General features: G+C 58.0%; 5 protein-coding genes across 5 annotated transcripts; all 5 read left to right on the forward strand.

The window, feature by feature from the left end:
• LOC148051671 (fibrous sheath-interacting protein 2-like) lies at window positions 1-2,137 on the forward strand. The gene is made up of 5 exons (XM_087735459.1): window positions 1-60; window positions 448-573; window positions 965-1,126; window positions 1,533-1,622; window positions 1,994-2,137. The coding sequence occupies exons 1-5, from the start codon at window positions 1-3 to the stop codon at window positions 2,135-2,137; spliced, it is 582 nt and encodes a 193-aa protein (XP_087591585.1).
• Window positions 2,138-2,297: 160 nt separating this feature from the next.
• On the forward strand, window positions 2,298-5,317 carry LOC148051672 (uncharacterized). Its single transcript, XM_087735460.1, is given in 4 exon segments — window positions 2,298-2,335; window positions 2,407-2,572; window positions 4,020-4,377; window positions 4,380-5,317. Coding segments are annotated over 4 exon segments (1,500 nt in total).
• A 3,443-nt stretch (window positions 5,318-8,760) lies between these two features.
• Window positions 8,761-10,902, forward strand: LOC148051673 (fibrous sheath-interacting protein 2-like). Its single transcript, XM_087735461.1, has 5 exons — window positions 8,761-8,820; window positions 9,208-9,333; window positions 9,730-9,891; window positions 10,298-10,387; window positions 10,759-10,902. The coding sequence occupies exons 1-5, from the start codon at window positions 8,761-8,763 to the stop codon at window positions 10,900-10,902; spliced, it is 582 nt and encodes a 193-aa protein (XP_087591587.1).
• A 160-nt stretch (window positions 10,903-11,062) lies between these two features.
• On the forward strand, window positions 11,063-14,080 carry LOC148051674 (uncharacterized). Its single transcript, XM_087735462.1, has 3 exons — window positions 11,063-11,100; window positions 11,172-11,337; window positions 12,782-14,080. Exons 1-3 carry the CDS (start codon window positions 11,063-11,065, stop codon window positions 14,078-14,080), a joined length of 1,503 nt encoding a protein of 500 aa, XP_087591588.1.
• Window positions 14,081-17,524: 3,444 nt separating this feature from the next.
• LOC148051675 (fibrous sheath-interacting protein 2-like) lies at window positions 17,525-19,661 on the forward strand. Its single transcript, XM_087735464.1, has 5 exons — window positions 17,525-17,584; window positions 17,972-18,097; window positions 18,489-18,650; window positions 19,057-19,146; window positions 19,518-19,661. Exons 1-5 carry the CDS (start codon window positions 17,525-17,527, stop codon window positions 19,659-19,661), a joined length of 582 nt encoding a protein of 193 aa, XP_087591590.1.
• The last annotated feature ends 90 nt before the right edge of the window (window positions 19,662-19,751 follow it).

A 19,751-nucleotide genomic window follows, 5' to 3' on the forward strand; every position in this document is an offset into this window, starting at 1 on the left:
ATGGAGCAGCGTCTCACTGGTGTCATGGGAAACGTGGACGCAGTGCGGAAGAGGGGAGAGGTGAGGAACGGTCCGAAGGAGAGGGCTGATGCCGGGAGCGTGGGACAGGCAGGGCTGCTGTGGGGGCCTGGGGCGTGCGCGGGGAGCTGGGAGGGATGCAGAGGTGGCTGGGCTGGGGAGAGTTTGCAGGGCGTCCTGCCTCGCTGCCCAGCCTGGCTTGCGTCTAAGCAGGTGGGAGGGGTTGGTGCGAAAGGACGCGGCCGTGGGTTGAGGAAGGGATGGGAGCTGTGGGGCCGTGGTGGAGGAAGCAGAGAGCAGCCTTTGACTGGGCCGCTCTTGGCGCTCCGCTTGGTTGGAGTCTTCCGAGAGCCTTTCTAGCAAGTGCCGTGCAGGAGGCTTCTGGAGCTAGCGGCTGAGTGCCGACGAGTGTCTGCTCCCTCTTTGTAGCTCGGGAAGAGGAGACCGTCAGTGTCAGAAGGAGGGAGTGGGCTGCTGGACCTCCCGCTTGGTGTCAAGATCCCTGTGGTGCCTGGCTCCAAGCCTGTCTTCTGCAGGACAAAGCTGGGGGAAAAGGTAAAGGAAGTGGGAAGGGGTAGAAGAGCCAGCCCTCCTCCTTGTTTTTGGAGGGAGTAGAGGGGAGGTCGTGGCTGCCTGGCGCGGACCTGCGTTTTAAGGGCTGGGCTTGAACTTTTCAGTCGAAGGTTCCTTTCAGGTCTGCAGTTCTTGCCGGTGGCCTCGGATGCCTACTGTGCTGGTGGGGTTTGTCTTCTCTCCCCGATCCCAGCCCCGCCCAGCCCAGCCTGGTGCAGCCTAGCGCGGTCCAGCGTGGCCCGGCAGTCTGGCTGTGGGGTTCTGTGTGCCTTCAGAAGGCTGGAGAAGAGTGTTGGTCTTGCAAGTACCTTCCCCTTTTCACAAGCGCTGCTGTCTCCTGCCTCCTTCCTAGTCTGGGCAATGTCTCTTACAGCTTCAGCAGCCCTCTGGTTATTTCAATCTGGGAGATCCATGCTGCCGCCAGCTGAGCACGGAATACAACAGCCTGCATGACCCGCATCTGCGGGCCTACCACAATCGCAAGGCCAACCTGCGGAGGCTGAAGAGAGAGGGTTCCATCACCAGTGATGGCAAAGTAGGTTTGGAGGTGGGGCTGCTAAAAGCAGCGCTCATCAAGCGGGGTTCCCAGAGCGCTTGCTGCAGCCGGCTGTTGCTGGCAGAGGGCCCAGGGCTGTGGGGCTGGTTTCGCTGGGAGCAGAAGTGGCGGCAGCATCCCTCGGGCAAGTCCCAGTCCTGCTCTTCTCCGTCCGCCCCGCGCTGCCCGAGTGTTGAGGAGGCAGCCGGCGTGAGGCGTGGCGCTGGGGCGAGGAGCACCGCTGAGCCCTGGCGGCGGGGGGAGTCAGGGTCCCCGGCACCGAGGAAGGGAGGGGAGGGGAGGGTGTGGAGAGGAGCAGCTCCTGGGTTTGGTGTGTTTTGGGGAAGAGAGTCTACGTAGGTGGGTTGAGAGTTCTTGGGGGATATCTCCCCTCCTCTCTCCCTAGGTGGTTTGCACTCTGAAGGAGTTCAATGAGTACAGGCAGTACCTGACCACGCTGAAGCTGGAGGCAGAGAAAATGTTCGTGCGAGAGGAGGTAGGCAAAGCGGCGTGTTGGTGGACCCCTGTGAGCGGCACGGTGCCAAAGGCTGGGGCTTTTCTTGCGGCATCTGGCAAGTAAAGGGGAGGCGGTCAATGCAGAAGAGGCGAGGGCTGTGCGGCTGGGCCAGGCGCTGTGGCAGGGAAAGGAGTACCGGGCTGCGAGCTGGGGTGGCGCAGGGTGCCGGGGTGCGGATGGGCAGGAAAGTCACGTGGATGGCCGCGGAGCGCCGAGGGAAGCATCTCTCTTTGGCCCTCGTGGCGTGGCCGAAGCAGAGCGGTGTCCTGGGCCCGCGGGAGGCCTCAGCACGCAGGGGCGTGAGCGCTCGTCCAGGCAACAGCAAGCCACAGCCTGGTGTCACCTTTCAGAAAAAGCTTCGTCAAGAGCTGGCGCAATTAGAGGATGGCTGGGAAGTGCCGGGAGGGACTGATGTTGCTCGCCTGCGAGAGTGGCTGCTGCGGGAGCAAAGAAAGAGTTTGCCAGGTGGCGAGAGGCAGAGGAGGCAGAGGTAAGCAAAGGGCAAGCAAGGGTTGCTCTTGAAGGGGGCGCGTGGTCCCTGAGAGAAGTCCTGGAGCGTCCTGTTGCAGTAAACAACCAAAGCCCGGCGGTGGAAGGGGGCGTTGGCGGCTGCGAACACGTTGGCGCAGTCTGCGTTTGGAGCCTTGGAGCGGCATGTGGAAGCTGCTGCGGGGTCTAGTGGAGCAAAGCAAGCCGGAGCAGGCTGATGGGAGTGTCTGAGCGGAAAATGGCTCCTTCTCAGCTGCCTTCTTTCTCTTGACAGGCACCTGACTGGGCTCAAGAAGCGGATTGAAAGACTGGAGGCTCTTGAAAAAGAGCAACGCCTCCTCCGGCAGGTCGAGTGCCAGCAGCAGCAGCAGCAGCTGGGAGAGAGGAGACAGCCAGGCACCCGGAGCAGCTCTGAAAAGTCCGCTGTCAAAGGGAAGGCGGTGAGTAGGAGCCGGGTGGATGCAGGGGCCCGCCTCTGCTGTGCGGCAGCTCGCTGGTACCCGGGCCTCAGGAGAGGGTGCTGCCCCCGCCCCCCCTCAGGCGCTGGGGGCTTGCAAGCGGTGCCTGGTTGCTGAGGAGGTGGTGCCTGGCTGGTGTGCGCCGTGTCCGCGTTTGCGGGTGGCTGTCAGAGAGCAAGAAGCGGGCGCTTTCCTTCCTGTGTCCCTCGGACACGAGGCACTGTCCTTTTCTGCCTGTGCCTGGGCACTCTCAGTGGCCACTTCTGCACGCAGACTGGCAGATGAGCCAGTGTGAGGTGCACTCAATGGCCGCACGGTCCCTGGTGCTGGTTTTGCATCTGGTTGCAAAGCTCTGGTTTTCACCCAAGGACTTCTGCATGCAAAGTTGCAGCGTCGCTGAAGCTGACGGTGGCGGTGCTTGGGCTTTGGTGGGCTGGTTTTCTCTTCAAGGAGGTCTTGGATTAGCTTAGCGGAGAGCCTGCTGTTGCCCTGTTCTCCTTAGTGGGGGCCCCGCTAAACGTTGCTCAGGTCCATCCCCTGCGACAGCGTGTCGGGAAGCGTTTCCCAGTGGTGTGGGGTGGTATGTACGCCAGGGTGAAGGGTTAAGCTCCTTGTGCCGTGGCAGCCAGGCTGTCAAGCTGCAAAAGAGCAAATGACGGGAGAGGACAATTTGAGGCCGCTGCCTGGCTCTGTTCTTGCCTCGCGCCTTCTTGCCCACTTTGCCCGAGGCTGGCAGCCCACGGTGCACTTTCAGAGTGCCTCCTGTCCCAAGGCTGTTTCCTTGGGCTGGCAGCCAAGAGCCAGGCGCCACAAGAAAAAGGATCGTTTCCTTTTCTGCTCGGAAAAGAAGCGTTCTTGGCGTTTGGCCTCGCAAAGGGGCAAAGGGGCCACCCTCGTGCAGGGCAGCAGTTTCCCCGGAGTGCCTGGGACCCGTGGCAGAAGAGCCTGGAGCCAAGAGCCTGGTGCAGTACCTTCCACGGCTTTGCCTCCGCTCTTCAACTGTGCGCAGCGTCTCCCGCGGCTGGAGCCAAGGAGCGCGTTGGAAGTAGCGTCCCGTGGGGGGGCCTGCTGTGCCCTGGGGCCTGTCCTCTGGCCACGATCAGCGGTAGCCAGGCAGGCAGTAGCTTGCAGTTCAGGGCCCACGGCAGCTGGTTGACCGTGCCGAGGTGCGGGCGGAAGGGGCTAGAGCACCCTTTGCTCTAAGGAAAATGTCACGTGCTTGATTCGGAGAAGTGCCCCCAGCACTTGGCTCCTGGCCGCGGGAGAGCCGCAAGCTGCGTGGGCCAGGTGGCCTAGAGAGAAGGCCTAGAGAGAAGTGTTTCAAGCTTGAGTGCTAGGGACTCGTCTGGGCAGGCGTCTTGTGAGGAGGAAGAGGAAAGCAAAGGGAGGTGAAGGACCACGTTGACTCATCAAGTGCTCCTCATTGTAGTGTCCGAAGCGTGCCGGAGAAGAAGCGCCTAAGAGCATAGAGGCTGCGCTGCTGCGGGCTGCGCTGGCAGAAGACCAGGAGCTTCAAGAGGTGGCTGAGAGCATGGTCGAGGAAGTGCTGGAGCGGGTGAAGGCGCTGGCTCAGTGCGTCCACGTCTTGAGGAGGGCTCCCCGTGAGGTCAGCGGAAGGTTGTTTGGCAGTGCCAGAGAGGCAGAGCCTTTGGACGCTTGTCCCGCGGATGGCCGGGAGAAAATGAGACTGGTGGCTGGAGAGATTGTGGCGACCGTGCTGGAGAGGTTTGGGGAGCTTTTGGCATCCTGGAGGTGTGCTGCAGCTGAGGCAGGGCCGTCAGCCAGGCGGGGGAGGCGGAAGTAGCAGCTTCCCAGAGAGCATCTTGGCGGTCTTGTCTTGAGCAAAGGACCAAAGAGGCCATTGCAAGTGTTAGGTCCACCTTGTCATCGTTTGTAGCTTCTCAGTTTGAAGAGGACTTTTGCTGTCAGTTTTCTGAGATCCTGAAGCTTCAGGGCGTGAGAGAAGGACAAGGATCACGCAGAGGCTGGGAAGAGCAGCTGCCAGAAGCAAGCAAGAGAGCAAAGTTGCCCGTGTTGCAACCGCTGCAAAACGCTGCTGCTGTCTCCCGAGTGAGTCGTGAGCTTGCCGAGGAGAGCATCCAAAAGGCCATCTGCAGAGTTCAGCAGCTGGATGCGGAATTGATGGGCTATGCCCGAAGCGTTGTCCTTGAAGTTGTGGCAACCGTGAGGAAGAAGTTAGAGGCAGAAAGGAAGGGCAAGGAAAACTCAGCGACGCTTCCAGCAAGGAAGGTCTTGCCACCTCTCCGGCTGCCTGCAACAGTCAGGCCTTCAGAGGCAGCAGGAGAATTGAAAGAGGAGAGCTCAGATACTCTCCTCCCACCTGTCCTGCGAGGCCCTGAGCGAGATGCTCGCCGGGCACCGGAAGACCTGCCGAAGTCCGGGGATGACACCTGCGGAGCCCCAGCAAGGTCTTCAGTGCCCGCGTGTGAAAGTCTGCGTATCCTGAGGCCGGGGAGCACGGCAGGCAGCCTCCCCTGCACGGGCCCGCAGGTTCCGAGGCAGCCCGTGCCTCCAGCGGGTCCAAAGCCCCCTAGGCAGGCAGGAGCATGGCGCAGACCGGTGCGTTTAAAGCTGCTCCTGGAGGAGCCCGTGCAGCCCGAGTCGTTCAAGAGGGCGGTAGCTGGGAGCCTTGTGGAGGGTGTCCTGAGGAGGCGTGCGGCTCCAGGGCCAGAGAGCGCGCGGGCAGCTCCCCCAGGCAGAGAATAAAGAGTTTTCTCCCAGGGGCTTGCTTGTGCCTGTCTTTATTCATGCCAGGCCATAGTGTGCCTGGGCGTTTTTGTGAAGATACCAATCCTCTTTCCTTCCAAATTGCACTGTGGGCATGTATTACTGCAAGAGCATATTTTGACTCAGCCTAGCTAGTAGCCCGCTTGCCTTTGGATAATTCCAGGGCTTGAGTTCAGGCAATGAATTCAGCCTTCTGAGCAGCTGTAGTCGCTGGCAGTGGTTTGCTTCTGTTTCTTCTGCTAAGGTAACAAGAGCATCCCCAGCCTTCCGTTCCCCCGTCACAACCAAGCTGCTTCCATCAGTGAAGGGCTCCCAGTCAGCATTCTGTAAAGGAGTATCCTTCAAGTCTGAACGCCTAGAGTACACCTGTTCTCGGGGATAACCAACGATGCGCTTTCTGTGCCAGCACGGCTGCAAGAGCATGTGGCACAGAAACAGTTGTTTTCTGTCCCCAGGTCAATTCTCGTGCCTCTTGTATTAGCAAGACAGCAGGTGCCACCGCTCTCGGGCATCCTGGCCGTGCAGAGCTTACTTTACAGCACTCCTAAGAGCGACTTTTAGTTCGTCAAATCCTTGCCGGCATTCTGGAGTCCGGTCCAGTCGCTCTCCTGGTCCCTTAACAGCTTCCTACAAAGGTTTAGCCATGAATACGCCATGCAGCCATTCCTAGAAATGCGCTGAGTTCTCTTTTTGGATGGGGGTGGGGTGGTGGTGTGCGATTTGGCAGATGGCCTTTTTTCTCTCAGCTCCCAGTTTCCTTTCTCCTTGGGATATTTCAAATGCAGGCTAAATTGCATGTTTCTGCATAAGCCGTGCTTTCTTTCGTGACACTCTGTAGCCTGCCAACCCCAGCGAGTTCAATAGATTAATTCAATAAATGAATCACCCCCTCTTTACATTCTTGAGCCGTGTCTGCCCCCAACAAGATATCAGCTACATGTTGTACGAAGGCAGTGGTAGGCTTCTTAGCTTGCCATTGCTCTAGTTCTTTTGCCAAGCCATTACCAAAGGTGGTAGGACTATTCTTGAATCCCTGAGGAAGCCCTGTCCAGCAGAACTGCATTTTGCGTCCCATTGCAGGGCTCTCCCCTTCAAAATCAAACAGCTTCTGACTTTGTTCACCCAATGGAATACAAAAGAAAGCCTCTTTTCAGTCCAAGACTGCAAAATAAACATTTGAATCAACTAGGGTTTTCAGCAGAGCGTAAGGATTAGGCACCACCGGGGCTACCTCAGTCACTATTTGATGACTAGCTCTTAGTTCCTGTACTAACCGACATTCCCAGGAGCGTGGCTTTTTATCAGCCCAAATCGGGGTGTTATATTCAGACCGACACTCTGGCAACCGTCCGTATTTTAGAAACTTATTCATTATAGGCTCCAGTCCAGCCCGAGCTTCCCATTTCATGGCCTATTGTTTTCGTCTTAGCAGCTTCGCTCCCGGTTTCACTTCCACTTTTAGCGGTTCTGCCGCTTTGGCGCTTCCAGGTTTTTCGGTTGCCCATTCAAAGGGAACCGCTGCATTCATGATTTCAGAGGGGGCTTCAGCTGGTTCTTGCTTATTTTCAGCATTCTTTGTTTCGGACAATTCCGGTAACATGTACACTTGTGCCTGCCAGGCATTATTTTGCGGCATGTGTACTCCAACTTTATTCTGAGCGCGAGTTACCTGTGCTCCCGATTTCTTTACTGAAGCCCTTCCCCTCAGAGGTAGGGGACATTCTGGCATAGAGAGAAATTCATGTGCAAGTGCTTTGTTTCCAGTTTCCCCCTTAGTCGGTTGAAAGAAAGGCCTAGTCCCTCGTTTTCCCCTGGCACCGATTCCTGACATAGCGAATTGACTCACAGGTCCTCTGCGACTGTTGAAGACCGAATATGTTGCTCCTGTGTCATCTAGAAATGTAAGTGTCTCATTCCCCAGCTTAACTGAAAGCAGGGGATCAGCTGGGGAGACCTTTGTGTTTTGCCCCGGTGCCCTTCCTTCATCGTCCGAATCCTCTGACGCCATAAGGTGGGCATTTCTTACCCGATCTTGCTCCTCTAGCCCCTTTAGGTTCGGGCATTCATTTTTCCAGTCTCCCTCCTGTTTACAGGCCGCACATTGCTTTGGCCCCACCAGGGTTCGGTTTTGTGAACCTCTTCCCGGCGTCATTCTGCCTCGACCCCCTCTTCCTCCACTGCCACCCCTACCTTTCCTTCTACTATTCTGGCCGTTTCTTGCTGCTGCCAGCAAAGATGCTTGCAACTTCCTTCTATTCTCTGTTGCTCTTTCCTTTCTCTCTCATCCCAGTTAGCGACATAGCCCTGTCCCCATCGACTTTCTGTAACCTTCTCCTTCTCTCCTGCGCCTACTGCCCAAGAAAGACCGTGTTGAACATCCTCCCCCCATTTGCTTCATCATCCGCATTCCAATCCATCCGTTTTCTAGCAGTTTCACACAGCCTCTCCTAGAAAGTAGAGGGGTCCTCATTTTCACTCTGTACCCCCGATAGAACTTGGCAAGATTTGTAGATCTAGGTACCCCCTGCTTTACCCCACACAAAAGGAACTGCTGATACTGTTTAATCATCAGTCACCCTGCTCCCGTCTTTGGATTCCAGGCAGGTTCTTGTGCAGGCAGAAGACGCTCCGGACCATCCCTGGTGTTTAACCTCATGCTGTCCTCCGGAGCTTTGCCTAACACCATTCCCTTCTCCTCGGGGAGAAGTAAAGTATTAAGCAACACCTGCATAGCTTTCCAATCCGCGTTATGATTTTCAGCTGTCGCCTGGAAAGGCTTGGATCGCATCAGAAGTCTCATTCCCTATTTGTTCACTAAGTGCCAAAATATTGGCTGTTGCTTTTGCAAGTTCACTAACTGCTAACCAAGGAAGAAAGCACCTGGTAAAGGAATGGAAGCCAGCTGGCCGATGAATGAACGGATTGTGGCTTCTTCGATGCCTGTTCCTAGGTGTTCCTATCCGTAGCCCTGCGTTCATTTCATTCACTCTGGTAATGTTAGGGAGAAGCGCACCTAGGGTACAAGTCCCAGAGCAGCTGGGCAGCCCGACTTTCCGTGCCTTGTTTGCACATAGCCAAATTTCCACCAATTCCTTTTCCGGAGGCAGAAGCGGTTAGTAGTTTTGCTAATTGGCAAATTCCTGTTTGTGCAGGAGATGAAGAGCCGGGTGAGCGAGAGCGGGTGGCCCACGTGCGTGTCCCGAGGGGCCTGCAGGGTGGCCGGGCAGCAGCTGGGCGGCGGCCTAGCGAGGCGCTGATGCAACAATGCAGTGGCCCAGCAAGGTGATGATGATGCAAGAATGCGCGCTGGCTCTATATAGCCGCTCGCTGGGAGAGCGGCTGTGGTGGCCACAGCTGGGTGCCTCTGGAGCAAGAGGAGCCAGCGCAGGGTCGCAGCTCTCGGAGAGCTCTTGGAGGGAGCCATGGAGCAGCGTCTCACTGGTGTCATGGGAAACGTGGACGCAGTGCGGAAGAGGGGAGAGGTGAGGAACGGTCCGAAGGAGAGGGCTGATGCCGGGAGCGTGGGACAGGCAGGGCTGCTGTGGGGGCCTGGGGCGTGCGCGGGGAGCTGGGAGGGATGCAGAGGTGGCTGGGCTGGGGAGAGTTTGCAGGGCGTCCTGCCTCGCTGCCCAGCCTGGCTTGCGTCTAAGCAGGTGGGAGGGGTTGGTGCGAAAGGACGCGGCCGTGGGTTGAGGAAGGGATGGGAGCTGTGGGGCCGTGGTGGAGGAAGCAGAGAGCAGCCTTTGACTGGGCCGCTCTTGGCGCTCCGCTTGGTTGGAGTCTTCCGAGAGCCTTTCTAGCAAGTGCCGTGCAGGAGGCTTCTGGAGCTAGCGGCTGAGTGCCGACGAGTGTCTGCTCCCTCTTTGTAGCTCGGGAAGAGGAGACCGTCAGTGTCAGAAGGAGGGAGTGGGCTGCTGGACCTCCCGCTTGGTGTCAAGATCCCTGTGGTGCCTGGCTCCAAGCCTGTCTTCTGCAGGACAAAGCTGGGGGAAAAGGTAAAGGAAGTGGGAAGGGGTAGAAGAGCCAGCCCTCCTCCTTGTTTTTGGAGGGAGTAGAGGGGAGGTCGTGGCTGCCTGGCGCGGACCTGCGTTTTAAGGGCTGGGCTTGAACTTTTCAGTCGAAGGTTCCTTTCAGGTCTGCAGTTCTTGCCGGTGGCCTCGGATGCCTACTGTGCTGGTGGGGTTTGTCTTCTCTCCCCGATCCCAGCCCCGCCCCGCCCAGCCCAGCCTGGTGCAGCCTAGCAGGGTCCAGCGTGGCCCGGCAGTCTGGCTGTGGGGTTCTGTGTGCCTTCAGAAGGCTGGAGAAGAGTGTTGGTCTTGCAAGTACCTTCCCCTTTTCACAAGCGCTGCTGTCTCCTGCCTCCTTCCTAGTCTGGGCAATGTCTCTTACAGCTTCAGCAGCCCTCTGGTTATTTCAATCTGGGAGATCCATGCTGCCGCCAGCTGAGCACGGAATACAACAGCCTGCATGACCCGCATCTGCGGGCCTACCACAATCGCAAGGCCAACCTGCGGAGGCTGAAGAGAGAGGGTTCCATCACCAGTGATGGCAAAGTAGGTTTGGAGGTGGGGCTGCTAAAAGCAGCGCTCATCAAGCGGGGTTCCCAGAGCGCTTGCTGCAGCCGGCTGTTGCTGGCAGAGGGCCCAGGGCTGTGGGGCTGGTTTCGCTGGGAGCAGAAGTGGCGGCAGCATCCCTCGGGCAAGTCCCAGTCCTGCTCTTCTCCGTCCGCCCCGCGCTGCCCGAGTGTTGAGGAGGCAGCCGGCGTGAGGCGTGGCGCTGGGGCGAGGAGCACCGCTGAGCCCTGGCGGCGGGGGGAGTCAGGGTCCCCGGCACCGAGGAAGGGAGGGGAGGGGAGGGTGTGGAGAGGAGCAGCTCCTGGGTTTGGTGTGTTTTGGGGAAGAGAGTCTACGTAGGTGGGTTGAGAGTTCTTGGGGGATATCTCCCCTCCTCTCTCCCTAGGTGGTTTGCACTCTGAAGGAGTTCAATGAGTACAGGCAGTACCTGACCACGCTGAAGCTGGAGGCAGAGAAAATGTTCGTGCGAGAGGAGGTAGGCAAAGCGGCGTGTTGGTGGACCCCTGTGAGCGGCACGGTGCCAAAGGCTGGGGCTTTTCTTGCGGCATCTGGCAAGTAAAGGGGAGGCGGTCAATGCAGAAGAGGCGAGGGCTGTGCGGCTGGGCCAGGCGCTGTGGCAGGGAAAGGAGTACCGGGCTGCGAGCTGGGGTGGCGCAGGGTGCCGGGGTGCGGATGGGCAGGAAAGTCACGTGGATGGCCGCGGAGCGCCGAGGGAAGCATCTCTCTTTGGCCCTCGTGGCGTGGCCGAAGCAGAGCGGTGTCCTGGGCCCGCGGGAGGCCTCAGCACGCAGGGGCGTGAGCGCTCGTCCAGGCAACAGCAAGCCACAGCCTGGTGTCACCTTTCAGAAAAAGCTTCGTCAAGAGCTGGCGCAATTAGAGGATGGCTGGGAAGTGCCGGGAGGGACTGATGTTGCTCGCCTGCGAGAGTGGCTGCTGCGGGAGCAAAGAAAGAGTTTGCCAGGTGGCGAGAGGCAGAGGAGGCAGAGGTAAGCAAAGGGCAAGCAAGGGTTGCTCTTGAAGGGGGCGCGTGGTCCCTGAGAGAAGTCCTGGAGCGTCCTGTTGCAGTAAACAACCAAAGCCCGGCGGTGGAAGGGGGCGTTGGCGGCTGCGAACACGTTGGCGCAGTCTGCGTTTGGAGCCTTGGAGCGGCATGTGGAAGCTGCTGCGGGGTCTAGTGGAGCAAAGCAAGCCGGAGCAGGCTGATGGGAGTGTCTGAGCGGAAAATGGCTCCTTCTCAGCTGCCTTCTTTCTCTTGACAGGCACCTGACTGGGCTCAAGAAGCGGATTGAAAGACTGGAGGCTCTTGAAAAAGAGCAACGCCTCCTCCGGCAGGTCGAGTGCCAGCAGCAGCAGCAGCAGCTGGGAGAGAGGAGACAGCCAGGCACCCGGAGCAGCTCTGAAAAGTCCGCTGTCAAAGGGAAGGCGGTGAGTAGGAGCCGGGTGGATGCAGGGGCCCGCCTCTGCTGTGCGGCAGCTCGCTGGTACCCGGGCCTCAGGAGAGGGTGCTGCCCCCCTCCCCCAGGCGCTGGGGGCTTGCAAGCGGTGCCTGGTTGCTGAGGAGGTGGTGCCTGGCTGGTGTGCGCCGTGTCCGCGTTTGCGGGTGGCTGTCAGAGAGCAAGAAGCGGGCGCTTTCCTTCCTGTGTCCCTCGGACACGAGGCACTGTCCTTTTCTGCCTGTGCCTGGGCACTCTCAGTGGCCACTTCTGCACGCAGACTGGCAGATGAGCCAGTGTGAGGTGCACTCAATGGCCGCACGGTCCCTGGTGCTGGTTTTGCATCTGGTTGCAAAGCTCTGGTTTTCACCCAAGGACTTCTGCATGCAAAGTTGCAGCGTCGCTGAAGCTGACGGTGGCGGTGCTTGGGCTTTGGTGGGCTGGTTTTCTCTTCAAGGAGGTCTTGGATTAGCTTAGCGGAGAGCCTGCTGTTGCCCTGTTCTCCTTAGTGGGGGCCCCGCTAAACGTTGCTCAGGTCCATCCCCTGCGACAGCGTGTCGGGAAGCGTTTCCCAGTGGTGTGGGGTGGTATGTACGCCAGGGTGAAGGGTTAAGCTCCTTGTGCCGTGGCAGCCAGGCTGTCAAGCTGCAAAAGAGCAAATGACGGGAGAGGACAATTTGAGGCCGCTGCCTGGCTCTGTTCTTGCCTCGCGCCTTCTTGCCCACTTTGCCCGAGGCTGGCAGCCCACGGTGCACTTTCAGAGTGCCTCCTGTCCCAAGGCTGTTTCCTTGGGCTGGCAGCCAAGAGCCAGGCGCCACAAGAAAAAGGATCGTTTCCTTTTCTGCTCGGAAAAGAAGCGTTCTTGGCGTTTGGCCTCGCAAAGGGGCAAAGGGGCCACCCTCGTGCAGGGCAGCAGTTTCCCCGGAGTGCCTGGGACCCGTGGCAGAAGAGCCTGGAGCCAAGAGCCTGGTGCAGTACCTTCCACGGCTTTGCCTCCGCTCTTCAACTGTGCGCAGCGTCTCCCGCGGCTGGAGCCAAGGAGCGCGTTGGAAGTAGCGGCCCGTGGGGGGGCCTGCTGTGCCCTGGGGCCTGTCCTCTGGCCACGATCAGCGGTAGCCAGGCAGGCAGTAGCTTGCAGTTCAGGGCCCACGGCAGCTGGTTGACCGTGCCGAGGTGCGGGCGGAAGGGGCTAGAGCACCCTTTGCTCTAAGGAAAATGTCACGTGCTTGATTCGGAGAAGTGCCCCCAGCACTTGGCTCCTGGCCGCGGGAGAGCCGCAAGCTGCGTGGGCCAGGTGGCCTAGAGAGAAGGCCTAGAGAGAAGTGTTTCAAGCTTGAGTGCTAGGGACTCGTCTGGGCAGGCGTCTTGTGAGGAGGAAGAGGAAAGCAAAGGGAGGTGAAGGACCACGTTGACTCATCAAGTGCTCCTCATTGTAGTGTCCGAAGCGTGCCGGAGAAGAAGCGCCTAAGAGCATAGAGGCTGCGCTGCTGCGGGCTGCGCTGGCAGAAGACCAGGAGCTTCAAGAGGTGGCTGAGAGCATGGTCGAGGAAGTGCTGGAGCGGGTGAAGGCGCTGGCTCAGTGCGTCCACGTCTTGAGGAGGGCTCCCCGTGAGGTCAGCGGAAGGTTGTTTGGCAGTGCCAGAGAGGCAGAGCCTTTGGACGCTTGTCCCGCGGATGGCCGGGAGAAAATGAGACTGGTGGCTGGAGAGATTGTGGCGACCGTGCTGGAGAGGTTTGGGGAGCTTTTGGCATCCTGGAGGTGTGCTGCAGCTGAGGCAGGGCCGTCAGCCAGGCGGGGGGAGGCGGAAGTAGCAGCTTCCCAGAGAGCATCTTGGCGGTCTTGTCTTGAGCAAAGGACCAAAGAGGCCATTGCAAGTGTTAGGTCCACCTTGTCATCGTTTGTAGCTTCTCAGTTTGAAGAGGACTTTTGCTGTCAGTTTTCTGAGATCCTGAAGCTTCAGGGCGTGAGAGAAGGACAAGGATCACGCAGAGGCTGGGAAGAGCAGCTGCCAGAAGCAAGCAAGAGAGCAAAGTTGCCCGTGTTGCAACCGCTGCAAAACGCTGCTGCTGTCTCCCGAGTGAGTCGTGAGCTTGCCGAGGAGAGCATCCAAAAGGCCATCTGCAGAGTTCAGCAGCTGGATGCGGAATTGATGGGCTATGCCCGAAGCGTTGTCCTTGAAGTTGTGGCAACCGTGAGGAAGAAGTTAGAGGCAGAAAGGAAGGGCAAGGAAAACTCAGCGACGCTTCCAGCAAGGAAGGTCTTGCCACCTCTCCGGCTGCCTGCAACAGTCAGGCCTTCAGAGGCAGCAGGAGAATTGAAAGAGGAGAGCTCAGATACTCTCCTCCCACCTGTCCTGCGAGGCCCTGAGCGAGATGCTCGCCGGGCACCGGAAGACCTGCCGAAGTCCGGGGATGACACCTGCGGAGCCCCAGCAAGGTCTTCAGTGCCCGCGTGTGAAAGTCTGCGTATCCTGAGGCCGGGGAGCACGGCAGGCAGCCTCCCCTGCACGGGCCCGCAGGTTCCGAGGCAGCCCGTGCCTCCAGCGGGTCCAAAGCCCCCTAGGCAGGCAGGAGCATGGCGCAGACCGGTGCGTTTAAAGCTGCTCCTGGAGGAGCCCGTGCAGCCCGAGTCGTTCAAGAGGGCGGTAGCTGGGAGCCTTGTGGAGGGTGTCCTGAGGAGGCGTGCGGCTCCAGGGCCAGAGAGCGCGCGGGCAGCTCCCCCAGGCAGAGAATAAAGAGTTTTCTCCCAGGGGCTTGCTTGTGCCTGTCTTTATTCATGCCAGGCCATAGTGTGCCTGGGCGTTTTTGTGAAGATACCAATCCTCTTTCCTTCCAAATTGCACTGTGGGCATGTATTACTGCAAGAGCATATTTTGACTCAGCCTAGCTAGTAGCCCGCTTGCCTTTGGATAATTCCAGGGCTTGAGTTCAGGCAATGAATTCAGCCTTCTGAGCAGCTGTAGTCGCTGGCAGTGGTTTGCTTCTGTTTCTTCTGCTAAGGTAACAAGAGCATCCCCAGCCTTCCGTTCCCCCGTCACAACCAAGCTGCTTCCATCAGTGAAGGGCTCCCAGTCAGCATTCTGTAAAGGAGTATCCTTCAAGTCTGAACGCCTAGAGTACACCTGTTCTCGGGGATAACCAACGATGCGCTTTCTGTGCCAGCACGGCTGCAAGAGCATGTGGCACAGAAACAGTTGTTTTCTGTCCCCAGGTCAATTCTCGTGCCTCTTGTATTAGCAAGACAGCAGGTGCCACCGCTCTCGGGCATCCTGGCCGTGCAGAGCTTACTTTACAGCACTCCTAAGAGCGACTTTTAGTTCGTCAAATCCTTGCCGGCATTCTGGAGTCCGGTCCAGTCGCTCTCCTGGTCCCTTAACAGCTTCCTACAAAGGTTTAGCCATGAATACGCCATGCAGCCATTCCTAGAAATGCGCTGAGTTCTCTTTTTGGATGGGGGTGGGGTGGTGGTGTGCGATTTGGCAGATGGCCTTTTTTCTCTCAGCTCCCAGTTTCCTTTCTCCTTGGGATATTTCAAATGCAGGCTAAATTGCATGTTTCTGCATAAGCCGTGCTTTCTTTCGTGACACTCTGTAGCCTGCCAACCCCAGCGAGTTCAATAGATTAATTCAATAAATGAATCACCCCCCTCTTTACATTCTTGAGCCGTGTCTGCCCCCAACAAGATATCAGCTACATGTTGTACGAAGGCAGTGGTAGGCTTCTTAGCTTGCCATTGCTCTAGTTCTTTTGCCAAGCCATTACCAAAGGTGGTAGGACTATTCTTGAATCCCTGAGGAAGCCCTGTCCAGCAGAACTGCATTTTGCGTCCCATTGCAGGGCTCTCCCCTTCAAAATCAAACAGCTTCTGACTTTGTTCACCCAATGGAATACAAAAGAAAGCCTCTTTTCAGTCCAAGACTGCAAAATAAACATTTGAATCAACTAGGGTTTTCAGCAGAGCGTAAGGATTAGGCACCACCGGGGCTACCTCAGTCACTATTTGATGACTAGCTCTTAGTTCCTGTACTAACCGACATTCCCAGGAGCGTGGCTTTTTATCAGGCCAAATCGGGGTGTTATATTCAGACCGACACTCTGGCAACCGTCCGTATTTTAGAAACTTATTCATTATAGGCTCCAGTCCAGCCCGAGCTTCCCATTTCATGGCCTATTGTTTTCGTCTTAGCAGCTTCGCTCCCGGTTTCACTTCCACTTTTAGCGGTTCTGCCGCTTTGGCGCTTCCAGGTTTTTCGGTTGCCCATTCAAAGGGAACCGCTGCATTCATGATTTCAGAGGGGGCTTCAGCTGGTTCTTGCTTATTTTCAGCATTCTTTGTTTCGGACAATTCCGGTAACATGTACACTTGTGCCTGCCAGGCATTATTTTGCGGCATGTGTACTCCAACTTTATTCTGAGCGCGAGTTACCTGTGCTCCCGATTTCTTTACTGAAGCCCTTCCCCTCAGAGGTAGGGGACATTCTGGCATAGAGAGAAATTCATGTGCAAGTGCTTTGTTTCCAGTTTCCCCCTTAGTCGGTTGAAAGAAAGGCCTAGTCCCTCGTTTTCCCCTGGCACCGATTCCTGACATAGCGAATTGACTCACAGGTCCTCTGCGACTGTTGAAGACCGAATATGTTGCTCCTGTGTCATCTAGAAATGTAAGTGTCTCATTCCCCAGCTTAACTGAAAGCAGGGGATCAGCTGGGGAGACCTTTGTGTTTTGCCCCGGTGCCCTTCCTTCATCGTCCGAATCCTCTGACGCCATAAGGTGGGCATTTCTTACCCGATCTTGCTCCTCTAGCCCCTTTAGGTTCGGGCATTCATTTTTCCAGTCTCCCTCCTGTTTACAGGCCGCACATTGCTTTGGCCCCACCAGGGTTCGGTTTTGTGAACCTCTTCCCGGCGTCATTCTGCCTCGACCCCCTCTTCCTCCACTGCCACCCCTACCTTTCCTTCTACTATTCTGGCCGTTTCTTGCTGCTGCCAGCAAAGATGCTTGCAACTTCCTTCTATTCTCTGTTGCTCTTTCCTTTCTCTCTCATCCCAGTTAGCGACATAGCCCTGTCCCCATCGACTTTCTGTAACCTTCTCCTTCTCTCCTGCGCCTACTGCCCAAGAAAGACCGTGTTGAACATCCTCCCCCCATTTGCTTCATCATCCGCATTCCAATCCATCCGTTTTCTAGCAGTTTCACACAGCCTCTCCTAGAAAGTAGAGGGGTCCTCATTTTCACTCTGTACCCCCGATAGAACTTGGCAAGATTTGTAGATCTAGGTACCCCCTGCTTTACCCCACACAAAAGGAACTGCTGATACTGTTTAATCATCAGTCACCCTGCTCCCGTCTTTGGATTCCAGGCAGGTTCTTGTGCAGGCAGAAGACGCTCCGGACCATCCCTGGTGTTTAACCTCATGCTGTCCTCCGGAGCTTTGCCTAACACCATTCCCTTCTCCTCGGGGAGAAGTAAAGTATTAAGCAACACCTGCATAGCTTTCCAATCCGCGTTATGATTTTCAGCTGTCGCCTGGAAAGGCTTGGATCGCATCAGAAGTCTCATTCCCTATTTGTTCACTAAGTGCCAAAATATTGGCTGTTGCTTTTGCAAGTTCACTAACTGCTAACCAAGGAAGAAAGCACCTGGTAAAGGAATGGAAGCCAGCTGGCCGATGAATGAACGGATTGTGGCTTCTTCGATGCCTGTTCCTAGGTGTTCCTATCCGTAGCCCTGCGTTCATTTCATTCACTCTGGTAATGTTAGGGAGAAGCGCACCTAGGGTACAAGTCCCAGAGCAGCTGGGCAGCCCGACTTTCCGTGCCTTGTTTGCACATAGCCAAATTTCCACCAATTCCTTTTCCGGAGGCAGAAGCGGTTAGTAGTTTTGCTAATTGGCAAATTCCTGTTTGTGCAGGAGATGAAGAGCCGGGTGAGCGAGAGCGGGTGGCCCACGTGCGTGTCCCGAGGGGCCTGCAGGGTGGCCGGGCAGCAGCTGGGCGGCGGCCTAGCGAGGCGCTGATGCAACAATGCAGTGGCCCAGCAAGGTGATGATGATGCAAGAATGCGCGCTGGCTCTATATAGCCGCTCGCTGGGAGAGCGGCTGTGGTGGCCACAGCTGGGTGCCTCTGGAGCAAGAGGAGCCAGCGCAGGGTCGCAGCTCTCGGAGAGCTCTTGGAGGGAGCCATGGAGCAGCGTCTCACTGGTGTCATGGGAAACGTGGACGCAGTGCGGAAGAGGGGAGAGGTGAGGAACGGTCCGAAGGAGAGGGCTGATGCCGGGAGCGTGGGACAGGCAGGGCTGCTGTGGGGGCCTGGGGCGTGCGCGGGGAGCTGGGAGGGATGCAGAGGTGGCTGGGCTGGGGAGAGTTTGCAGGGCGTCCTGCCTCGCTGCCCAGCCTGGCTTGCGTCTAAGCAGGTGGGAGGGGTTGGTGCGAAAGGACGCGGCCGTGGGTTGAGGAAGGGATGGGAGCTGTGGGGCCGTGGTGGAGGAAGCAGAGAGCAGCCTTTGACTGGGCCGCTCTTGGCGCTCCGCTTGGTTGGAGTCTTCCGAGAGCCTTTCTAGCAAGTGCCGTGCAGGAGGCTTCTGGAGCTAGCGGCTGAGTGCCGACGAGTGTCTGCTCCCTCTTTGTAGCTCGGGAAGAGGAGACCGTCAGTGTCAGAAGGAGGGAGTGGGCTGCTGGACCTCCCGCTTGGTGTCAAGATCCCTGTGGTGCCTGGCTCCAAGCCTGTCTTCTGCAGGACAAAGCTGGGGGAAAAGGTAAAGGAAGTGGGAAGGGGTAGAAGAGCCAGCCCTCCTCCTTGTTTTTGGAGGGAGTAGAGGGGAGGTCGTGGCTGCCTGGCGCGGACCTGCGTTTTAAGGGCTGGGCTTGAACTTTTCAGTCGAAGGTTCCTTTCAGGTCTGCAGTTCTTGCCGGTGGCCTCGGATGCCTACTGTGCTGGTGGGGTTTGTCTTCTCTCCCCGATCCCAGCCCCGCCCAGCCCAGCCTGGTGCAGCCTAGCGCGGTCCAGCGTGGCCCGGCAGTCTGGCTGTGGGGTTCTGTGTGCCTTCAGAAGGCTGGAGAAGAGTGTTGGTCTTGCAAGTACCTTCCCCTTTTCACAAGCGCTGCTGTCTCCTGCCTCCTTCCTAGTCTGGGCAATGTCTCTTACAGCTTCAGCAGCCCTCTGGTTATTTCAATCTGGGAGATCCATGCTGCCGCCAGCTGAGCACGGAATACAACAGCCTGCATGACCCGCATCTGCGGGCCTACCACAATCGCAAGGCCAACCTGCGGAGGCTGAAGAGAGAGGGTTCCATCACCAGTGATGGCAAAGTAGGTTTGGAGGTGGGGCTGCTAAAAGCAGCGCTCATCAAGCGGGGTTCCCAGAGCGCTTGCTGCAGCCGGCTGTTGCTGGCAGAGGGCCCAGGGCTGTGGGGCTGGTTTCGCTGGGAGCAGAAGTGGCGGCAGCATCCCTCGGGCAAGTCCCAGTCCTGCTCTTCTCCGTCCGCCCCGCGCTGCCCGAGTGTTGAGGAGGCAGCCGGCGTGAGGCGTGGCGCTGGGGCGAGGAGCACCGCTGAGCCCTGGCGGCGGGGGGAGTCAGGGTCCCCGGCACCGAGGAAGGGAGGGGAGGGGAGGGTGTGGAGAGGAGCAGCTCCTGGGTTTGGTGTGTTTTGGGGAAGAGAGTCTACGTAGGTGGGTTGAGAGTTCTTGGGGGATATCTCCCCTCCTCTCTCCCTAGGTGGTTTGCACTCTGAAGGAGTTCAATGAGTACAGGCAGTACCTGACCACGCTGAAGCTGGAGGCAGAGAAAATGTTCGTGCGAGAGGAGGTAGGCAAAGCGGCGTGTTGGTGGACCCCTGTGAGCGGCACGGTGCCAAAGGCTGGGGCTTTTCTTGCGGCATCTGGCAAGTAAAGGGGAGGCAGTCAATGCAGAAGAGGCGAGGGCTGTGCGGCTGGGCCAGGCGCTGTGGCAGGGAAAGGAGTACCGGGCTGCGAGCTGGGGTGGCGCAGGGTGCCGGGGTGCGGATGGGCAGGAAAGTCACGTGGATGGCCGCGGAGCGCCGAGGGAAGCATCTCTCTTTGGCCCTCGTGGCGTGGCCGAAGCAGAGCGGTGTCCTGGGCCCGCGGGAGGCCTCAGCACGCAGGGGCGTGAGCGCTCGTCCAGGCAACAGCAAGCCACAGCCTGGTGTCACCTTTCAGAAAAAGCTTCGTCAAGAGCTGGCGCAATTAGAGGATGGCTGGGAAGTGCCGGGAGGGACTGATGTTGCTCGCCTGCGAGAGTGGCTGCTGCGGGAGCAAAGAAAGAGTTTGCCAGGTGGCGAGAGGCAGAGGAGGCAGAGGTAAGCAAAGGGCAAGCAAGGGTTGCTCTTGAAGGGGGCGCGTGGTCCCTGAGAGAAGTCCTGGAGCGTCCTGTTGCAGTAAACAACCAAAGCC

Source organism: Nipponia nippon, unplaced genomic scaffold (genome assembly GCF_047370975.1).
Source record: "Nipponia nippon isolate SJK-2023a ecotype South Korea unplaced genomic scaffold, ASM4737097v1 scaffold_58, whole genome shotgun sequence".
Classification (NCBI taxonomy): Eukaryota; Metazoa; Chordata; class Aves; order Pelecaniformes; family Threskiornithidae; genus Nipponia; species Nipponia nippon.